The sequence below is a fragment of the Podarcis raffonei genome, chromosome 5 (genome assembly GCF_027172205.1).
Source record: "Podarcis raffonei isolate rPodRaf1 chromosome 5, rPodRaf1.pri, whole genome shotgun sequence".
Lineage (NCBI taxonomy): Eukaryota > Metazoa > Chordata > Lepidosauria > Squamata > Lacertidae > Podarcis > Podarcis raffonei.
Genome location: NC_070606.1, coordinates 57,258,484 through 57,273,089, shown reverse-complemented (window position 1 = coordinate 57,273,089; position 14,606 = coordinate 57,258,484). Strand labels below are relative to the sequence as shown.

Sequence of the window (14,606 nt, the reverse complement as noted above, 5' to 3'; positions counted from 1 at the left end):
CAAAGGTTTCCTATATGATTTAGAACCCAGCAAGCATGGTTGCAATCTCTTTCTAACACAAGTGTAATTACTTGAAGGTAAAATTCCTGAAAGGACTATTGTTCATGCTGGCTAGGGCTGATGGGATTTAGAGTCCAACAATATTTGGAAGGCTACAGTTTAGTCACCTCTCCTTTATTGGATTTAAGGCTGCAATGTTATACAGTGGTACCTCGGGGTACAGACGCTTCAGGTTACAGACGCTTCAGGTTACAGACTCCGCTAACCTAGAAATAGTACCTTGGGTTAAGAACGTTGCTTTAGGATGAGAACAGAAATTGTGCGGTGGCGGCAGGAGGCCCCATTAGCTAAAGTGGTACCTCGGGTTAAGAACAGTTTCAGGTTAAGAACGGACCTCCGGAACAAATTAAGTTCTTAACCAGAGGTACCACTGTACAGAGTTGTTTTGAATACTGTATTTACCCCATGCCCACTAACCCAACTTCTGGAGGCAGCTTGCAATATTCTTATGGGTTTTCTATCATATTTCTGTTAATAGGACTACGAGTGTGGGTTAGACTTGACAAAGGAGTGTTAATAGCTTGAGATGTTCAGGTGACATGTCTTTATGAGAGCTAATTGCCATATGAAAGATTACTGTGTGACAAAGGACTAGCCCGGGATATTGTGAATAGAGGAAAAATGAGAAGAGAAGAGAATGAGAAGAGGTAGGCAGGGAGCAATGGGAGTATGCTTCCTTGTCTAGCTACAAATGATGTATTCTAGGCCTCCGTGTGTGAATAAAGGAGGCAGGTTGCAATTTTTGGAGAAGTGGAAAAGATAAACAGAGGATTTGTTAAGCTCCAGAAAGTACCATTTGGAGAGGGAATCTGGAGATCTGATGTGGAACAGTGGATTTGGCTGACTGTTGGAATGTTAAGTTGTCCCTCTTGCTCAATCTGTGTACTTACAAATAAATTAAAATATTACAAAACAGCAAAAGCCTCCAGTGACCTCATTCCAAAGAAAACTAAATCTGGGTAAGTGCTGTGTCCCTGGAACTTCCACAGCACTTGGAAGCTTTCCAACAGCAAAGCAGGCTTGTCCAATTGTCTAGAGGTAGATATATACATGCATCCAGGGAGTAAGCTAGTGAGTAATTACAAATCTTTCTCCAACATTTAAAAGAGAGAGAGAGAGAATGCTAATATAACATATTCCATTTTATTTTAACAATCAAAAGGGCAATGCTTTGTATGAGGCTTCTAGGAATCAACATCCAACATTTATTTCAGTACATATTTTGAAATACCAGCCTATGTCCTTGAACTCTTAAGTGCTGCTTTGGTTGCTCTTTTCTTCTCTTTAATTTCTTGAGCTCTTATGTGTTCCATGTAAGTTTTTAAAAAAATCAAAGTTTTTACTACTTGCATATGCAGTTCCATGGGTTACACATATGAGTGCATTTGTTTTCAGGTACTCAGCTGCAGGCATAAATCAGGAGTAAATATGCACAACACAGGAAGCACTTACCCAAGATTAGAGGGGAAGATACTAAAGAACAGTAGTATTTCCCAGCAATCAGTAACTTCCAGAGGATATTTGGACATCAGTTCACAAACTCACAGGTGATGCAGGACATGACAGTGCTCCCCAGCTTGTGCCACCTCTAAGTCTCCCTTTAAAAAGCTGGGGGGGGGGGAGATAAAGAAAACCTGTAGCAACTAACAAGATCTGACCCAGGTGGAGAAGCAAAGGGTGAGATTAATTTCCTGTTCTCTACACTGTGGACTCTTTTTAGTTGCCAAGACTAGTCTGGATCCCAGATAGATCCTCATAATTATCATCGTACTCACGATTATTCTGAAATGTGTTCCAAGTTGAGCAAAAGGGAAACCTTCTGTAGAGAATTCTGATGTAAGTGGTCAGCATGAAGTCAGATGGTAAAACATGTAGCTACAGCCCTGGTTTAATAGTATTCTGAAAAATGCATGAGCGTCACGGAGCCCATTTGCGGTAAAAGATGCTAAGAGAAAGCTTCCATTTTTCATTTGGAAACCAGGCAAAAGCAGAGCCAGGAGGGTTGTAATGTACGGTTTTACCAAGCTCCGCATGAAAGTGGACTGTGTGCAGTGCTGATCACAAATATTTCAGAGTTGCCGGCTTTATTTAGTTTAATTGGTAGGTGTCATGACCCTCACCCTGAGCAACAGCTTGTTTCCCAATTTTGACAGGTGAGGAGGGACCAGCCAGGTAAGGTGGAACAGCAGCACAGGAGGCAGAGGTGGCACACACCAACCCAGGCAGCAACATTACACCAGAGAGCTCATAAGCCAGGACCCATCAATACAAGGACTCCTGAATTTGAATCTCCAGATGAAGAAACTCCTGAGAATGTATGTTGTGGTGATCTACACACACGGGGGGGGGGGAGCTGACAGGAGCGAGCCAGCAGGTGTTTATTACCAAAAATGGGATTCACACAGGAGTGTCAGGCCTAATGAGCACAGCAACTCAACTCAAGCAGGTCTTGCTCCTATGAAGCAGTTGCTGAGACTGAAGGCCCTCATCTCCCACAGCTGCTTAAGTCCCCACCTCTCCATGGTTTCCCCAAACAATCTGAGACTGCACCTATGTGAAGCTAACTTCTCCTCCACACTCTTCATGCCTATCCTGGTTCTGGGAGACCGGGGGGGGGGGAGGAAAGCTTGTTGCAGCAGGAGGGGGAGACATCCATGCCTCCACCAGCCAGATTCATCTCTTCCTCTTGGACTCCCTCCTCTCCTGCTTCAACTTCTGGACTCCTCTGCCGCAGATTCCCTCCACTCACTAAGCACTGTTACCTCTTCAGTTTCCAGCACGTCCTCCCAGCCTTCTCCCTCTGACCACTCATCGTCATTCCACCACCAATCCCATGGCTCTGAGCCTTCTTCTCCTGGGGGTTCCCCAGCTGGTTCCTCCCATCATTCTTCTGTGTCCAACCAGTTCACGCCAGAAGCCCATGCCTGGCAGTCAATGCCAACAACAAACCTAGGGAGAACTAACAGAGAGCAGGTAGAGTGCTAAGAACCAGACCACAGGACTGCCGCTTTAAGGCCTTATTATCCTCTGAGAAGTGGTGGGGTGGTGGAAGCCTAGGAGGGGTGATCTGGCGCTATCCAGGACAAAGCTCCAGATATTTTTAGAACAAGTTGCTCACTTGAGCTTCCCGGGATTCTGTGATGCTGGGCTGCCTTGTTGAATGTCAGACAGGACAGGATGTTAATCAATTAATGCTTTACTGATGAATTTCATATTCTGATTGGTAACTGCATGTTTAGAATTCATAGTTAGATAGCGTTGATTGACTGGGACTAGAATAGGGATCCGTAAGAAGTGTATATACGGCCAAGTGCTGGTCACCAGCAGTTAGCTAGTTAGTTGGTCACCAGCAGTTAGTTAGTTAGTTGGTAGGTGTTCCTGGTAGACAGCAAGAAGTAAGAAGACCTGAAAAGTATAGAGGGTGACTGGAGAATTGCTGGGGTCACTGAATGACTTGGCTTAAAAGTCAATGGGAGAACTTGTGGCAAGGGGCAGAATCACACACACAAGCCTCCCCACATCCTTGGGCACATCAGTTCCCTGTCTGTCAACTTTCCACGTGTTCATGGGGCAAACCTGCACTGGGGCTTCTACTTGTGTTTGCCTGGACATGAGTGGAATCCCTCACATGATTAGGGAACCTTCTTTATCAGGATCCCAGAAAGCACAAAAGTTCTACCCACATCCAAATGAAGTCAAGTAGAAGCTCCATGCAGATGTTTAGAATGAGGGTGGAGGAGGACATGCCTGAGGGTGTTGGGGTGGGGCTTCCATGTGAGCCTCTGCTTCCACCTTGACTGGAAGGTGTCAGTAGCTATGTCACTGAACATGCCTATGGTCTACAGCCATCCAGTCTCAAAAGCTGGAAAGAATACGGCCACTTGTGCACCAAAAATAGCCCACAGCCAAAAGCACATAACTCCAGATCCAGAATAAGGGAAGAAGTGCAGCTAAATCAAAGGCCAAAACAGCAAGGAAATCAAGTATCTTGGAAGGAACTCAAGGACAATTCTACATAGCAACCAACCAGGTGACTGAAAGAAAGTCAGAATGTTCTGGGAGGAAGCCCTAAATGCCAACATGGAGTCAGGAGAGGCTGTGCAAGTCTTGGACTAGTGTCTCGCAATGGTGGACTAGATAAAGGTAAAAAAACTGAGCTTAAATCCTGGATAAAAATGGAGATTTTGTGGGTGAGTGGTCAATTGCCTGTTTTGGATGGGGTTTCTCTCCCTCTGAAGCAGCAGATATGCAGACTGGGTCTACTACTTGAGCCATCTCTGTTACTAGAGACCCAAGAGACCAGGAGTGCTTTTTGCCAGCTTCAGCTGGTATGCCACTTGCAACATTTTCTAGACCAAGACATCCTGACTACAGTGGTCCAGTAAAAGGTTGCCCACAAGAGAATGTGGCCCAGGGGCAGAAAAAGTTCCTGCAACCCTGCTACAGAGAACTGAATTCCAGGTTTGGGGGTATGGTCTCACCTAGAGAATATGTACATCTCCACAGAGAAATGCCAGACTAAATACCATGTTGAGATGATAGGATTTAAATCACACATTTTAGTAGTGTATTTTCTGAACACAAACAATATTTTTAAAAGACTGTTCATGTTAGGCAGGGGCAATGTGTCATGCAGAGTCATGGATGCAAATGTTTTCACCTTCCTTCCTTGGTGCTGTGATCAGGGAAACTGTGGCTGCATGTGTTAATACTGGTACTACAAATCATCTACAGCAAAACACTTCCTCCTAAGAACACTCCTGCAGTCCTGCTGAAATTCATTCTAAAAACCACACTTACATATTCTTATCAGACTGAGTTGTTGTAATGAAATAGCATATTCCCCCGGTTTAAGATCGCAATATGAAAACAGGATGCAACTACAGTTTTGCAGGATCTTCAAGGTCCTACTACACTGCAGTATGTTTAATATACTCTTATCTTCCCACCCTAAATTCACCCCCTTAGCAAATCTAGGACATTCCTGTCTTTCTCTTCTTCCTCATTGCAGCAGTCAGTCAGTATTACCCTCCAGTCTTCTTTACTGTACTGCACAGTACAACAAAGCAAACGTTCTGACTGAATTGCAGAGCTCCATTATTTAACACACACAGGCCTACCCTGAGAAGGAAACTGGCTCTATGGTTCGGAGAAACAACAGCATTGGGAAGCTGGTTAAGGGAGACGGAGCCTAGCAGTTCTGTATATCATAACTGTCTATCTCCAAGAGCCAAAACACCTTGCGCTGGGTGGAACCGTCCCCAACCTTCAGCGGCAGCCGGTGGGAAGAACTGACATCAGCACTGCGGCAAAATGGACAGCTCCATCAGCATTTCTCCCTGTCATGCTTCCTAGCAAAGTCAGTTGGGAATGCGAAGCTAGGACCGGAAAGATGCACCGTCACCACTACCAGGTCCCTCCAAGCCCTCTATCCTTCCTCAGACGTGCGCCCCAAGATTTCAGCCAGCAACGCCAGCTGCTTCCCATTCCCCGATAGGCGTTGTCTGTTCTGCCTTCTTCCGTCTTAGTCAGAGAGAGCCCAAGTTTCTCACCTCCGCTTACCTCCGCTACTCTGCAAAGCAATGACCATCGTTCCTAAATATACCAAGCTCTATCACCCTGTAGTGGAGCAGCCCTTCTCCCACCCGCACCCCCAAATCCGTTGCGTTCCCTTCCCGCTTACGCCCAATGGGACTGCCGGAGCGCCCCAGCATCCTCATCCCCCGCCTGTCCCTCTCATCCCAATCTCCTCCCCTCGACCGCGCCCTAAAAGTGCAGCTTCCCCCACCCCCGCCTTTCTGCGGCGCGACGGGCGACCCGCCTCCCTATATAAAGCACGGACGGCGCAGGGAGCCTCTCTACTGCCTCCAGGATGAATTTCGGATCGGATTCTCACTACTTGGCCTCTTCCTACAGGAAGATCTTCGGGGAGCCTCCCCGCTACTCCTCCCGCCTGGGCAGCTCGACGGCGGGCAGCAGCTACCGCTCGCAGTCGCTGTCCCGCAGCAGCCATGCCGTCTCGTACCGGCTGGCGCAGGCGGAGAGCCTGGACCTGAGCCAGGCGGCGGCGGTGCACGACGAATTCCGCCTGACGCGCACCAACGAGAAGGAGCAGCTGCAGGGCCTCAACGACCGCTTCGCCGGCTACATCGAGAAAGTGCGGCAGCTGGAGCAGCACAACCGGCTGCTGGAGACCGAGCTGGGCGCCTTGCGCCAGCGCCACGCCGAGCCCAGCCGGCTGGCCGAGCTGTTCCAGGCCGAGCTGCGCGAGCTGCGCGCCCAGCTGGAGGAGACCGAGGCCTCCCGGGCGCAGGCGGCGCTGGACCGCGAGCGGCTGGCCGAGGAAGTGCAGCGCCTGAGGGCGCACTGCGAGGACGAGGCCCGCGCCCGGGCCGAGGCCGAGCAGGCGCTGCGGGCGCAGCAGCGCGAGGTGGACGGCGCCACGCTGGCGCGCCTGGCGCTGGAGAAGAAGGTGGAGGCGCTGCTGGACGAGCTGGCCTTCGTGCGCAAAGTGCACTCGGAGGAGCTGGCCGAGCTGAGCGCCTCGCTGCAGGCGCCCGCGCTAGCCGCCGTCGAGCCGGACTCCCCCAAGGCCGACCTGACGGCGGCTCTCAAGGAGCTGCGCGGCCAGTACGAGGTGCTGGCCGCTAAGAACCTGCAGGCGGCCGAGGAGTGGTACCGCGGCAAGTTCGCCAACCTGAGCGAGCAGGCGGCGCGCAGCAACGAGGCCATCCGCGCCAGCCGCGAGGAGATCGGAGAGTACCGCCGCCAGCTGCAGGCGCGCACCCTCGAGGTGGAGAGCCTGCGCGGCGCCAACGAGTCCCTCGAGCGGCAGCTGCACGAGATGGAGGAGCGCCACCACGCCGAGGCCGTCGGCTTGCAGGTGAGGGCGCGCGCGGGCGGGCAGAGGGGGATCGCCTTTCCGCGCAGGAGCCGCGTCGTCATTCTCCACACCGCGTCCGAGGACACACCTCGTGGCCAGACGCTGTCGATCGCCTTAGCGCGCTCGCCCCCTATCGCGCACGTAAGCGCCGCTTCTCCACCCACCCCTCCCCCGGTGGCTTCCGATCACTAGCCGCAGAAAGCTGCAGGAAACTGATCTCTGGGTTGGCTCAGGATGAAAGTTGTCGCCTGTCATGTGCTGAATCAGACCACCGGTCCATTCACAGAAGACTTAAGGCCAGTGGTTGGAAGCCTCCGGCTGGCCTTAGACGTTTGAGAATCTCGTTTCCAAAAATCTGCTAGCTGGCTGTTAGGAGGGGTGGGGAAAAATCTGTCAACACTTTCCGTCTGGATGGGGTGTTAAAACACACTAGGAGTTTTGCTTTTTGTGCAGGAGTCTTTTAGAAAAGCCATTCACTGTGCGAGGGTATCACTTGCATGCTTATTTCTCTGGGCACCTTGAAAGCTCTTAACAGTTTACCATGGAGCTCCTGACTGTAGTGCAGTTGGGCCCATAAGCAGAACCTCTTATCCATGAAGTGTTTTGATGGTGTGTCCGTCTGTCCCGCCAGTCTCATGTTAATTCTTTGTGCACATGGGCATAGCCAGAGGGGGCAGGGGGCAGCTGCCCCAAATCAAAAAAATCAAAACAAATCTGAGGTTCTGCCCCCACCCTAACAAAAGCCCTCCAAAAATCCTGGCTACGCCCCTGGTTGTGCACTGGTTTCATATTGAGGAATAACTGATTTCCACATCTGGATACTGTGCCTGCTTAGTGTTTTCAGTTCCTGGGTTTGAATAGTGAAAAGGGTGGTGTCAGCTTTGGGACATCCCTCCCTCTAATCTGTGAGGAATTATACCTCTTCTAACATCTCCCTGCTTCTTAAGAGGAGTAGGGCTCAGCCTGAACTGAAGCTAAAAGACAGTGGAGGAAACTATGTCTCTCTCCATGGTACTGAACAAGATGCATTGCAATCAATCTACTGTTAGCTAGTGGAGCCAGTAAGAAAATATGGTATGCTTCTGTTCAGGGTGCCTGCCAGACATTGGATCTTCCAGGATAGTGCATTAGTTTTGTTACTCCTCCTCACTTTTCCCTCTTGGACGGTCAGCATTCCTTGGCAACTGAAAATGCTCTGTCATCATTGGGCTGTTGGGGGGAAATTTTAGGAATTTTTCGTCTATAGGTTTCTTGTGCATGGGAGGTACTGTTTTGGCTACATAAAGGATACACACATTCTAAGATAAGCTTGCACTGCTCCCCCTTTAACATAGTGCAAACTGAAGCTGTATTACATTAAAAGAGGAATTCTAGGAATTGCATCTTATGTAGGTGAGTCTGTTGATTAGTTTTAAAGGCATACATATCAACAGCTAGGGCTAGAATTAGGGCTGAAAATTGTGATGATTAAAAAAATCCCCCAATTATTTGGCAATCTTCTGTAATACATGCATACATCATTTAAACGGGGGAAGCTTTCTTCATAAGAAAGACTGCCATATTAATATGCAAATTTAACGAGTTAACAACTTACAAGTCCTATGATTAATCAACTAAGATTTCTATAATCAAATGGCGGCCCTAGTTAGCAACTGTACAGGTGTAGCAGGAGCATTTACTTGGCCAAGATTCTGAATGCAAATTTGTTAGCAGAAATGTGTAACTTAAGCAATGTGGAAAAACAGCTTCTGATTCAATCAGAGATGATGATGATGATGATGATGATGATATATTATTTATACCCCGCCCATCTGGCTGGGCCTCCCCAGCCACTCTGGGCGGCTTCCATAGAAACCAAAAATACAGTAAAATATCACACATTAAAAACTTCCCTGAACAGGGCTGCCTTAAGATGTCTTCTGAATGTCAGGTAGTTGTTTATCGCTTTGACATCTGCTGGAAGGGCGTTCTACAGGGCGGGCGCCACTACCGAGAAGGCCCTCTGCCTGGTTCCCTGTAGCTTTGCTTCTCGCAATGAGGGAACCGCCAGAAGGCCCTCGGTGCTGGACCTCAGCGTCCGGGCAGAATGGTGGGGGTGGAGACGCTCCTTCAGGTATACTGGACCGAGGCCGTTTAGGGCTTTAAAGGTCAGCACCAACAGTTTGAATTGTGCTCGGAAACGTACTGGGAGCCAATGTAGGTCTTTCAAGACCAGTGTTATATGGTTTCGGCGGCCGCCCCCAGTCACCAGTCTAGCTGCCGCATTCTGGATACAGAATCATTGCTGCAAATACTTGACACTGAGTTTTTGGTATATGTGAAATAAAGGTGCCCTTTATACATTGCTGGTGTGAACCTTTTTCCTTAAGCAGATACCAAATGGCTGCGGTCGTCATCCGAGTATACAAATTTGGGGCACTGTAGCTGTAAGGGTAGCTATATCTGATCATCACCCGCTTCTCCTCCAGCAGTGTGTGCTTGTGGGGGGGGGGGCAGAATCCAGAGAAAGTCCTCCAAGGATAAACAATAATACTTGAATAGCTTCATATAGGAGAGGGTTGTGTCTGTGTTCTGGAACACTGAGAGAAATCCCATCCAGTTTCCCACATAGGACTTCATGGTGGTCATACCCAGAAAGCTGTCATGTACCCAGAAAGCTGTCATGCAGGCTTAAACATGTTTTAATTGTAGACCTGAATTTGCATGTTGTTTTGTGCAAATGCATGTACAATATTGCTGATTTTGCCACAGTTCCATTCTAAGAGGAAAAGAAGCTGCTCAGCAACATCTTTGGCTTTAAAATATCAGTTTTATATCTGTCCGTCTGAATTACAGGACACTGTCAATCAGCTGGAGAGTGACCTGAGAGACACAAAAAGTGAAATGGCTCGGCATCTGAGAGAATACCAAGATTTGCTCAATGTCAAAATGGCCCTGGATATAGAGATAGCAGCATACAGGTAACAGTGACTATCAAAGCCCTGCTTGCCTGTTGGTTATGTAAACAGCATAGCACCAAAATAGGCTGTGATGAAATCCAACCCTATCCTAGTGGCTGGTGGGAGTCAATTTAGCGCTGCTCACTAGGAAGCTTTACCACCATTTTGCATTGATGGTAATGCGATGCATTGAGAGTAGATAAAGTATAGTAAAACTAGGTGTTTTCAGTATACATTTTATAAATTAACATATTCTAGTTCATATAGTGACACCTAAAATAATAATGAATTTTTTTGTGGGATAAGCTTTTATAGCTTATATGAAAGGTGAGGCACCCGTGGCCGCTTAGATGTTGGTTCCAATTCCCATCAGCCCCAGCCAGCTTGGCTTATAGTCCAGCAATACCTGGAGGGCCATAGGTTCTCCACCTGTGGCTTATATCATAATACATTTGTGGGTCTTTAAACAGCTATAAGACTCTGTCTGCTGCAACAACAAAAAACACCCCTCTGGAAGATGTGGTTGTAAGTAACAGGGTATAGTTTATGCTCTTAAAAGCTGCTCTGTCTTCCTACAGAATCCCTTAAGTACAGGAAATAGCATATGTACAGATGCTACAGCCTCTGACACCTCTCATTTGATCATGCCTGACAGTAGGTCTTTTACCCAACTCCACGCTGCATCTATGAGTTGTATTCTTCATGACTGCCACTAAATTTGGCAGCAGCTGCAGTTTATAAATTGCCTTTCAAAGGCAGCCCCACATATAATGCACTACAGTAATCTAACCTAGAGGTTACCAAAGTGTGGACAGCATATGTACAGATAGGAGCATAGCTGGGCCACCTACTTAAGCTGATGGAAGGCATTCTACATCACTGAGGTCACCTGAACTTCAAGCACCAGTGATGGATCCCAAGTTATGTACCTGCTCCTTCAGAGTGAGTGTAACCCCATTAAGAGCAGGCCAGCTCTAATTCATCCAGTCTAGGGAACCACGCACTAACAGTTCCTCAGTCTTATCTGGATTGAGCTTCAATTGAGTGTCCATTATTGAGGCAAGACATTGGTCCAGTACATCTACTGCCACACTTGTAGATGTCAATGAGAAGTAGAGCTCTGTGTCATCAGAATATTCCTGACTACGTGCTCAAGATTCTAGGTGACCCTACTTAGCGATTTCATACAGATGTTAAACAACATAGGGGATTTTTAAAAATCTGCAAATATTTTCAAATTCCTGCGGGTCTTTGGGGCATGAAAAAATGCTTGGTTACTCACCCCTCTTTTAGTCTTCTGCTTTTAACCAACATAGGGACTAGAAATGGTCCCACCTCTTCATAAATGTGCTTAATCCTGGACTGAACCCCAAATAATAATAATCTCTCCTTCTCTGGTGTTTACAGGAAACTGCTGGAGGGTGAGGAGACACGTTTTAGCACTTCAAGCATCAGCATTTCATCAATGAATCCCCCTTCCAACCCTACTTACTCCTTCCAACCCAGGTTCTTCAGTTCCTCTATGGCCAGCAGTTCCAAAATATCCCCCACTTTCTCTTTTAAGAAAGAGGAGAAAGAAGAGGCTAAATTGGCTTCAAAAATCTCATCAAGCCAAGTAGGGGAAGCCTTTGCTGAAATGATTGAGGAGACCATAACATCCACTAAGAAAACTGAACGAACAAATCTGGAAGAGGGGGGTGCTGCAAACCAAAAAGTGTAACCTTTCACCTTAAGTACAATGAACCTTTAAGGAGGGAACAATATAGCTTAGACCTTTAAATTGCCTATGCCTGAATTAAGGTGCTTACCAGCTCATGTACACATAAAGTTCTAATGTTTCACATCACTAGACTAGTTTAATAAGAGCACCACATCCAGAATCACTAGGAGGAAAGAAAGGGGAGGGGGCTCAAAGTTTGATTATTTTCCGGGGGCGGGGAGGGACTCTATAGGAAAACTAGTTGGCAAACTGCAGAGTTATGTAATAGCCAGATCTCACAATTTCTAAATTAAGCAAAGAGGGAAGTCTCAGAAGTGCAGCTAGTAGAAAAAGTTAAAACCTACACATTATAGTTAATGACTCAGGGCTCCTTCATGATGTCTGACTTAATTGCTGAACCTGCTATTCAGAATCAGTTGAAAAGTGAACCTCCTTCACAGGTAAGATACAAAATATCCAGCAATTGCACCTTGTCAGGGAAGTGCAGTTTAATCTTCGTTACCCGCCTCTTGAAGGCAAGTAATTAGATGATTTATTCTGTTTCCAGTTCTTCTAGACCACAGGGGTAGAGAAAACAGGGCATTTTGTTTGCCTTGCTGTGTGGTTGGTGTACTCTAGAAGGAAGCACAATGCATTCAAAAATACTAGGTGGAAGCTACTGACATTTATAAGGTGCAAATGTCTTTAGGAAGATAAATACTAAGCCACACAATAACTGTGGACCAACTTTCTGTACCAATGCACATGGGAGCTCTCTGTCATATGATAGCACATAGTGAAGATGCACTTAAATATATCTTTGTTATCTCACTAGCTAAACCTGGTGCATTCTTCCTTTTTTAAAAAACCTACATGATATTTTTTTTTGAGTATTAGAGCCCTGTTTCTCTGTTAGAAGCATGGACAGACATTTCTGTGATTACATTGTGAACCATTGTGCTGTCCATTTCACTTTGTGCCATATTTGTAGATTTAAAATAGTAATTGCTTACAATCAGTAGTGCCAGCAATTTAAGAATAAAGGAAACAGGTGTGTTGTAATCAGTTCCTAGATTTTAGCTTTAGCCTTGTATGAAAATAAGGCTAAAAGAAAAAAGATCCACTCTCTTGAGTCTTCTAGAGCACAGATTCCTAACGTCGTTTAAAAAGCTTAGATATCTGCTGTTTCCTATCGCCACAATTGGCAACTCAAAACCATGGATGCCCTGGCTTTTGATTCACCATTAGAAAAGGAGTGTAGAATTATGCCAGCTGCTTATTTCTCTATTATGGAAAGCAATATGGGTTCTATGTGCTGTATTAGAGACAAAGTTTGTTAATAACATACTATTAAGGTATTTTTTCTTAATGTATTTTCTTAAATGTACTCACTGCCACATGATAACCTCACCAGTGAATTGTAGTGGTTCTTCTGACTTTTCTCTAATAGACTTAGAGGAGCATATTTGTTAGCCTTGCCAGCCAGACTTGGAAATGATGCAGCTACACACATACACAGAATCACTTCTGCTTGGTAAACTGGTGCTGTAGACTGATTAATGAAATTCTGACCATTTCAAGACACTGGCAGACTAAATTCACATGTTTGCAAACAAGTAGAGTCACAGGGAGGAAAGATTCACACCTACTATTTTCTCAAAAAGGAATCCTGATAAGATAGAATCCAATCCTCCATCTGGATCTGCTAACCTTAGTGTACCTTTTCAGTCTACTATTTGAATATGTGCCAAGTTTTATATAGAACTTACTAGTGTGGATTTTCTTTCAATGCCTTAAAATTGCCAGCAGAATTTGCTTTCTGCAGAAGCTGAAGATTGTGTGTTATTGTGATGTGTTTGCATTAATGCATCCTGCCACAAGGTTTGAGCACACAAAACCATCATGTCCTATCAGTTTCACTGCAATAGTTTCCTGAACTAAGAGAAACTGTTTTGCTCACATTCTTTCCTCCTCTTCTGTAAGGCACAAATAAATAAAGATGACATGTCTTGAGGCAGCCTGTTTGTCCTTGGTGATATTCTGACTTCAAACTTTTCTGGGTTATAATCTCTTTCCAAATCAATTACTGCACATTCAGACAAATCAGTGTTTGATGTTTGGGCAATGTCTAGAGCTGGGTGGCCCAACTTTTCATCCCAAGTGGGTTGCAAGAGGACTTCAACACGGAACCCACAGGCTGCACACTGCCTTGTGGGAAGGGGAGTGTGAATATTTGACACACACACCCTCAGCCCTTGGGCTGCCTTCCCAGTTAAGCTAGTGAAGCATTTGGCTTTGGGAAGGAGGTGTGAGGCTCTGGCAGAGTCCTAGAGCCCTCCCCACCTCCTTCCCAAAGCTGGGAAAGCACTAACTTGGCTTTAGGAAGGAGGCACAAGGACTCAAGGACCATGACAGAGCCCTCACGCCTTCTTCCCAAAGCCCAGCACCTGGCTTACCAGCTTTGGGAAGGTAGACAAGGGCTGCGGGGGAGCATCAAATGTTGTGGAGGGCCACCAAAAAGGGACTAATAAGCATGGTTCATTCTCATTATTCCTACAGCTTTGGTCAGTTTTTAACATCCCTTCCCAGTAAGATCTTCTTAAACTGGACCGTTATTGCCCAACAAGAAAGGAAAGACTGGCTCTAGTAAGTACTGGGTTGCTCACTGCAAATGTCTCGCAAGTACCATGAATGTGGGTACCACAGAGCAAATACATCTCATCAGCTAATACAATCTTCAGTGGATGACATTCATTCTGACACAATGACGGAACAGCCCAAAGGAATAGACATCATGCAACATTTACCCTAGCAAGGACCTTGCGCTTCTCTAAGCAACTCCTGTCTGAAAGCATAGTTTAATTTCTCTGCCTTTTTTATCCCATATCTGAGAACTTCTTCATAGAACAATCAGAACAAGCTGGTCCAGCGCCTTGCCCAATAAATAACTCCCTTATGAGGAAATGTTACAACATTCGGAGCTTTTCAGTTGAGAAAAACAAAACCTAGTAAAGAGAGTATATGA

The 14,606-nt window shown here is 46.4% G+C and overlaps 1 protein-coding gene and 1 long non-coding RNA gene across 2 annotated transcripts in view; one reads left to right on the top strand and one right to left on the bottom strand.

Moving 5' to 3' along the window:
* Positions 1 to 1,184: 1,184 nt before the first annotated feature.
* Positions 1,185 to 14,606, bottom strand: part of LOC128414279 (uncharacterized) — a 137,558-nt gene continuing 124,136 nt past the window's right edge. Inside the window, exon 2 of the long non-coding RNA XR_008330631.1 lies at positions 1,185 to 3,085. This is a non-coding gene — a long non-coding RNA (uncharacterized LOC128414279). The remainder of the gene's footprint in view (positions 3,086 to 14,606) is intronic.
* INA (internexin neuronal intermediate filament protein alpha) lies at positions 5,712 to 13,598 on the top strand. The gene is made up of 3 exons (XM_053389316.1): positions 5,712 to 6,943; positions 9,779 to 9,903; positions 11,290 to 13,598. The coding sequence occupies exons 1-3, from the start codon at positions 5,933 to 5,935 to the stop codon at positions 11,600 to 11,602; spliced, it is 1,449 nt and encodes a 482-aa protein (XP_053245291.1). The 5' UTR covers positions 5,712 to 5,932; the 3' UTR covers positions 11,603 to 13,598.

Excerpts from the sequence above, each read along its gene's own strand:
- INA (XM_053389316.1), top strand. The coding sequence starts at position 5,933 with ATGAATTTCGGATCGGATTCTCACTACTTGGCCTCTTCCTACAGGAAG. Across the intron at positions 6,944-9,778 it reads CCGAGGCCGTCGGCTTGCAG|GACACTGTCAATCAGCTGGA; the intron begins GTGAGGGCGCGC and ends TCTGAATTACAG. Across the intron at positions 9,904-11,289 it reads ATAGAGATAGCAGCATACAG|GAAACTGCTGGAGGGTGAGG; the intron begins GTAACAGTGACT and ends TGGTGTTTACAG.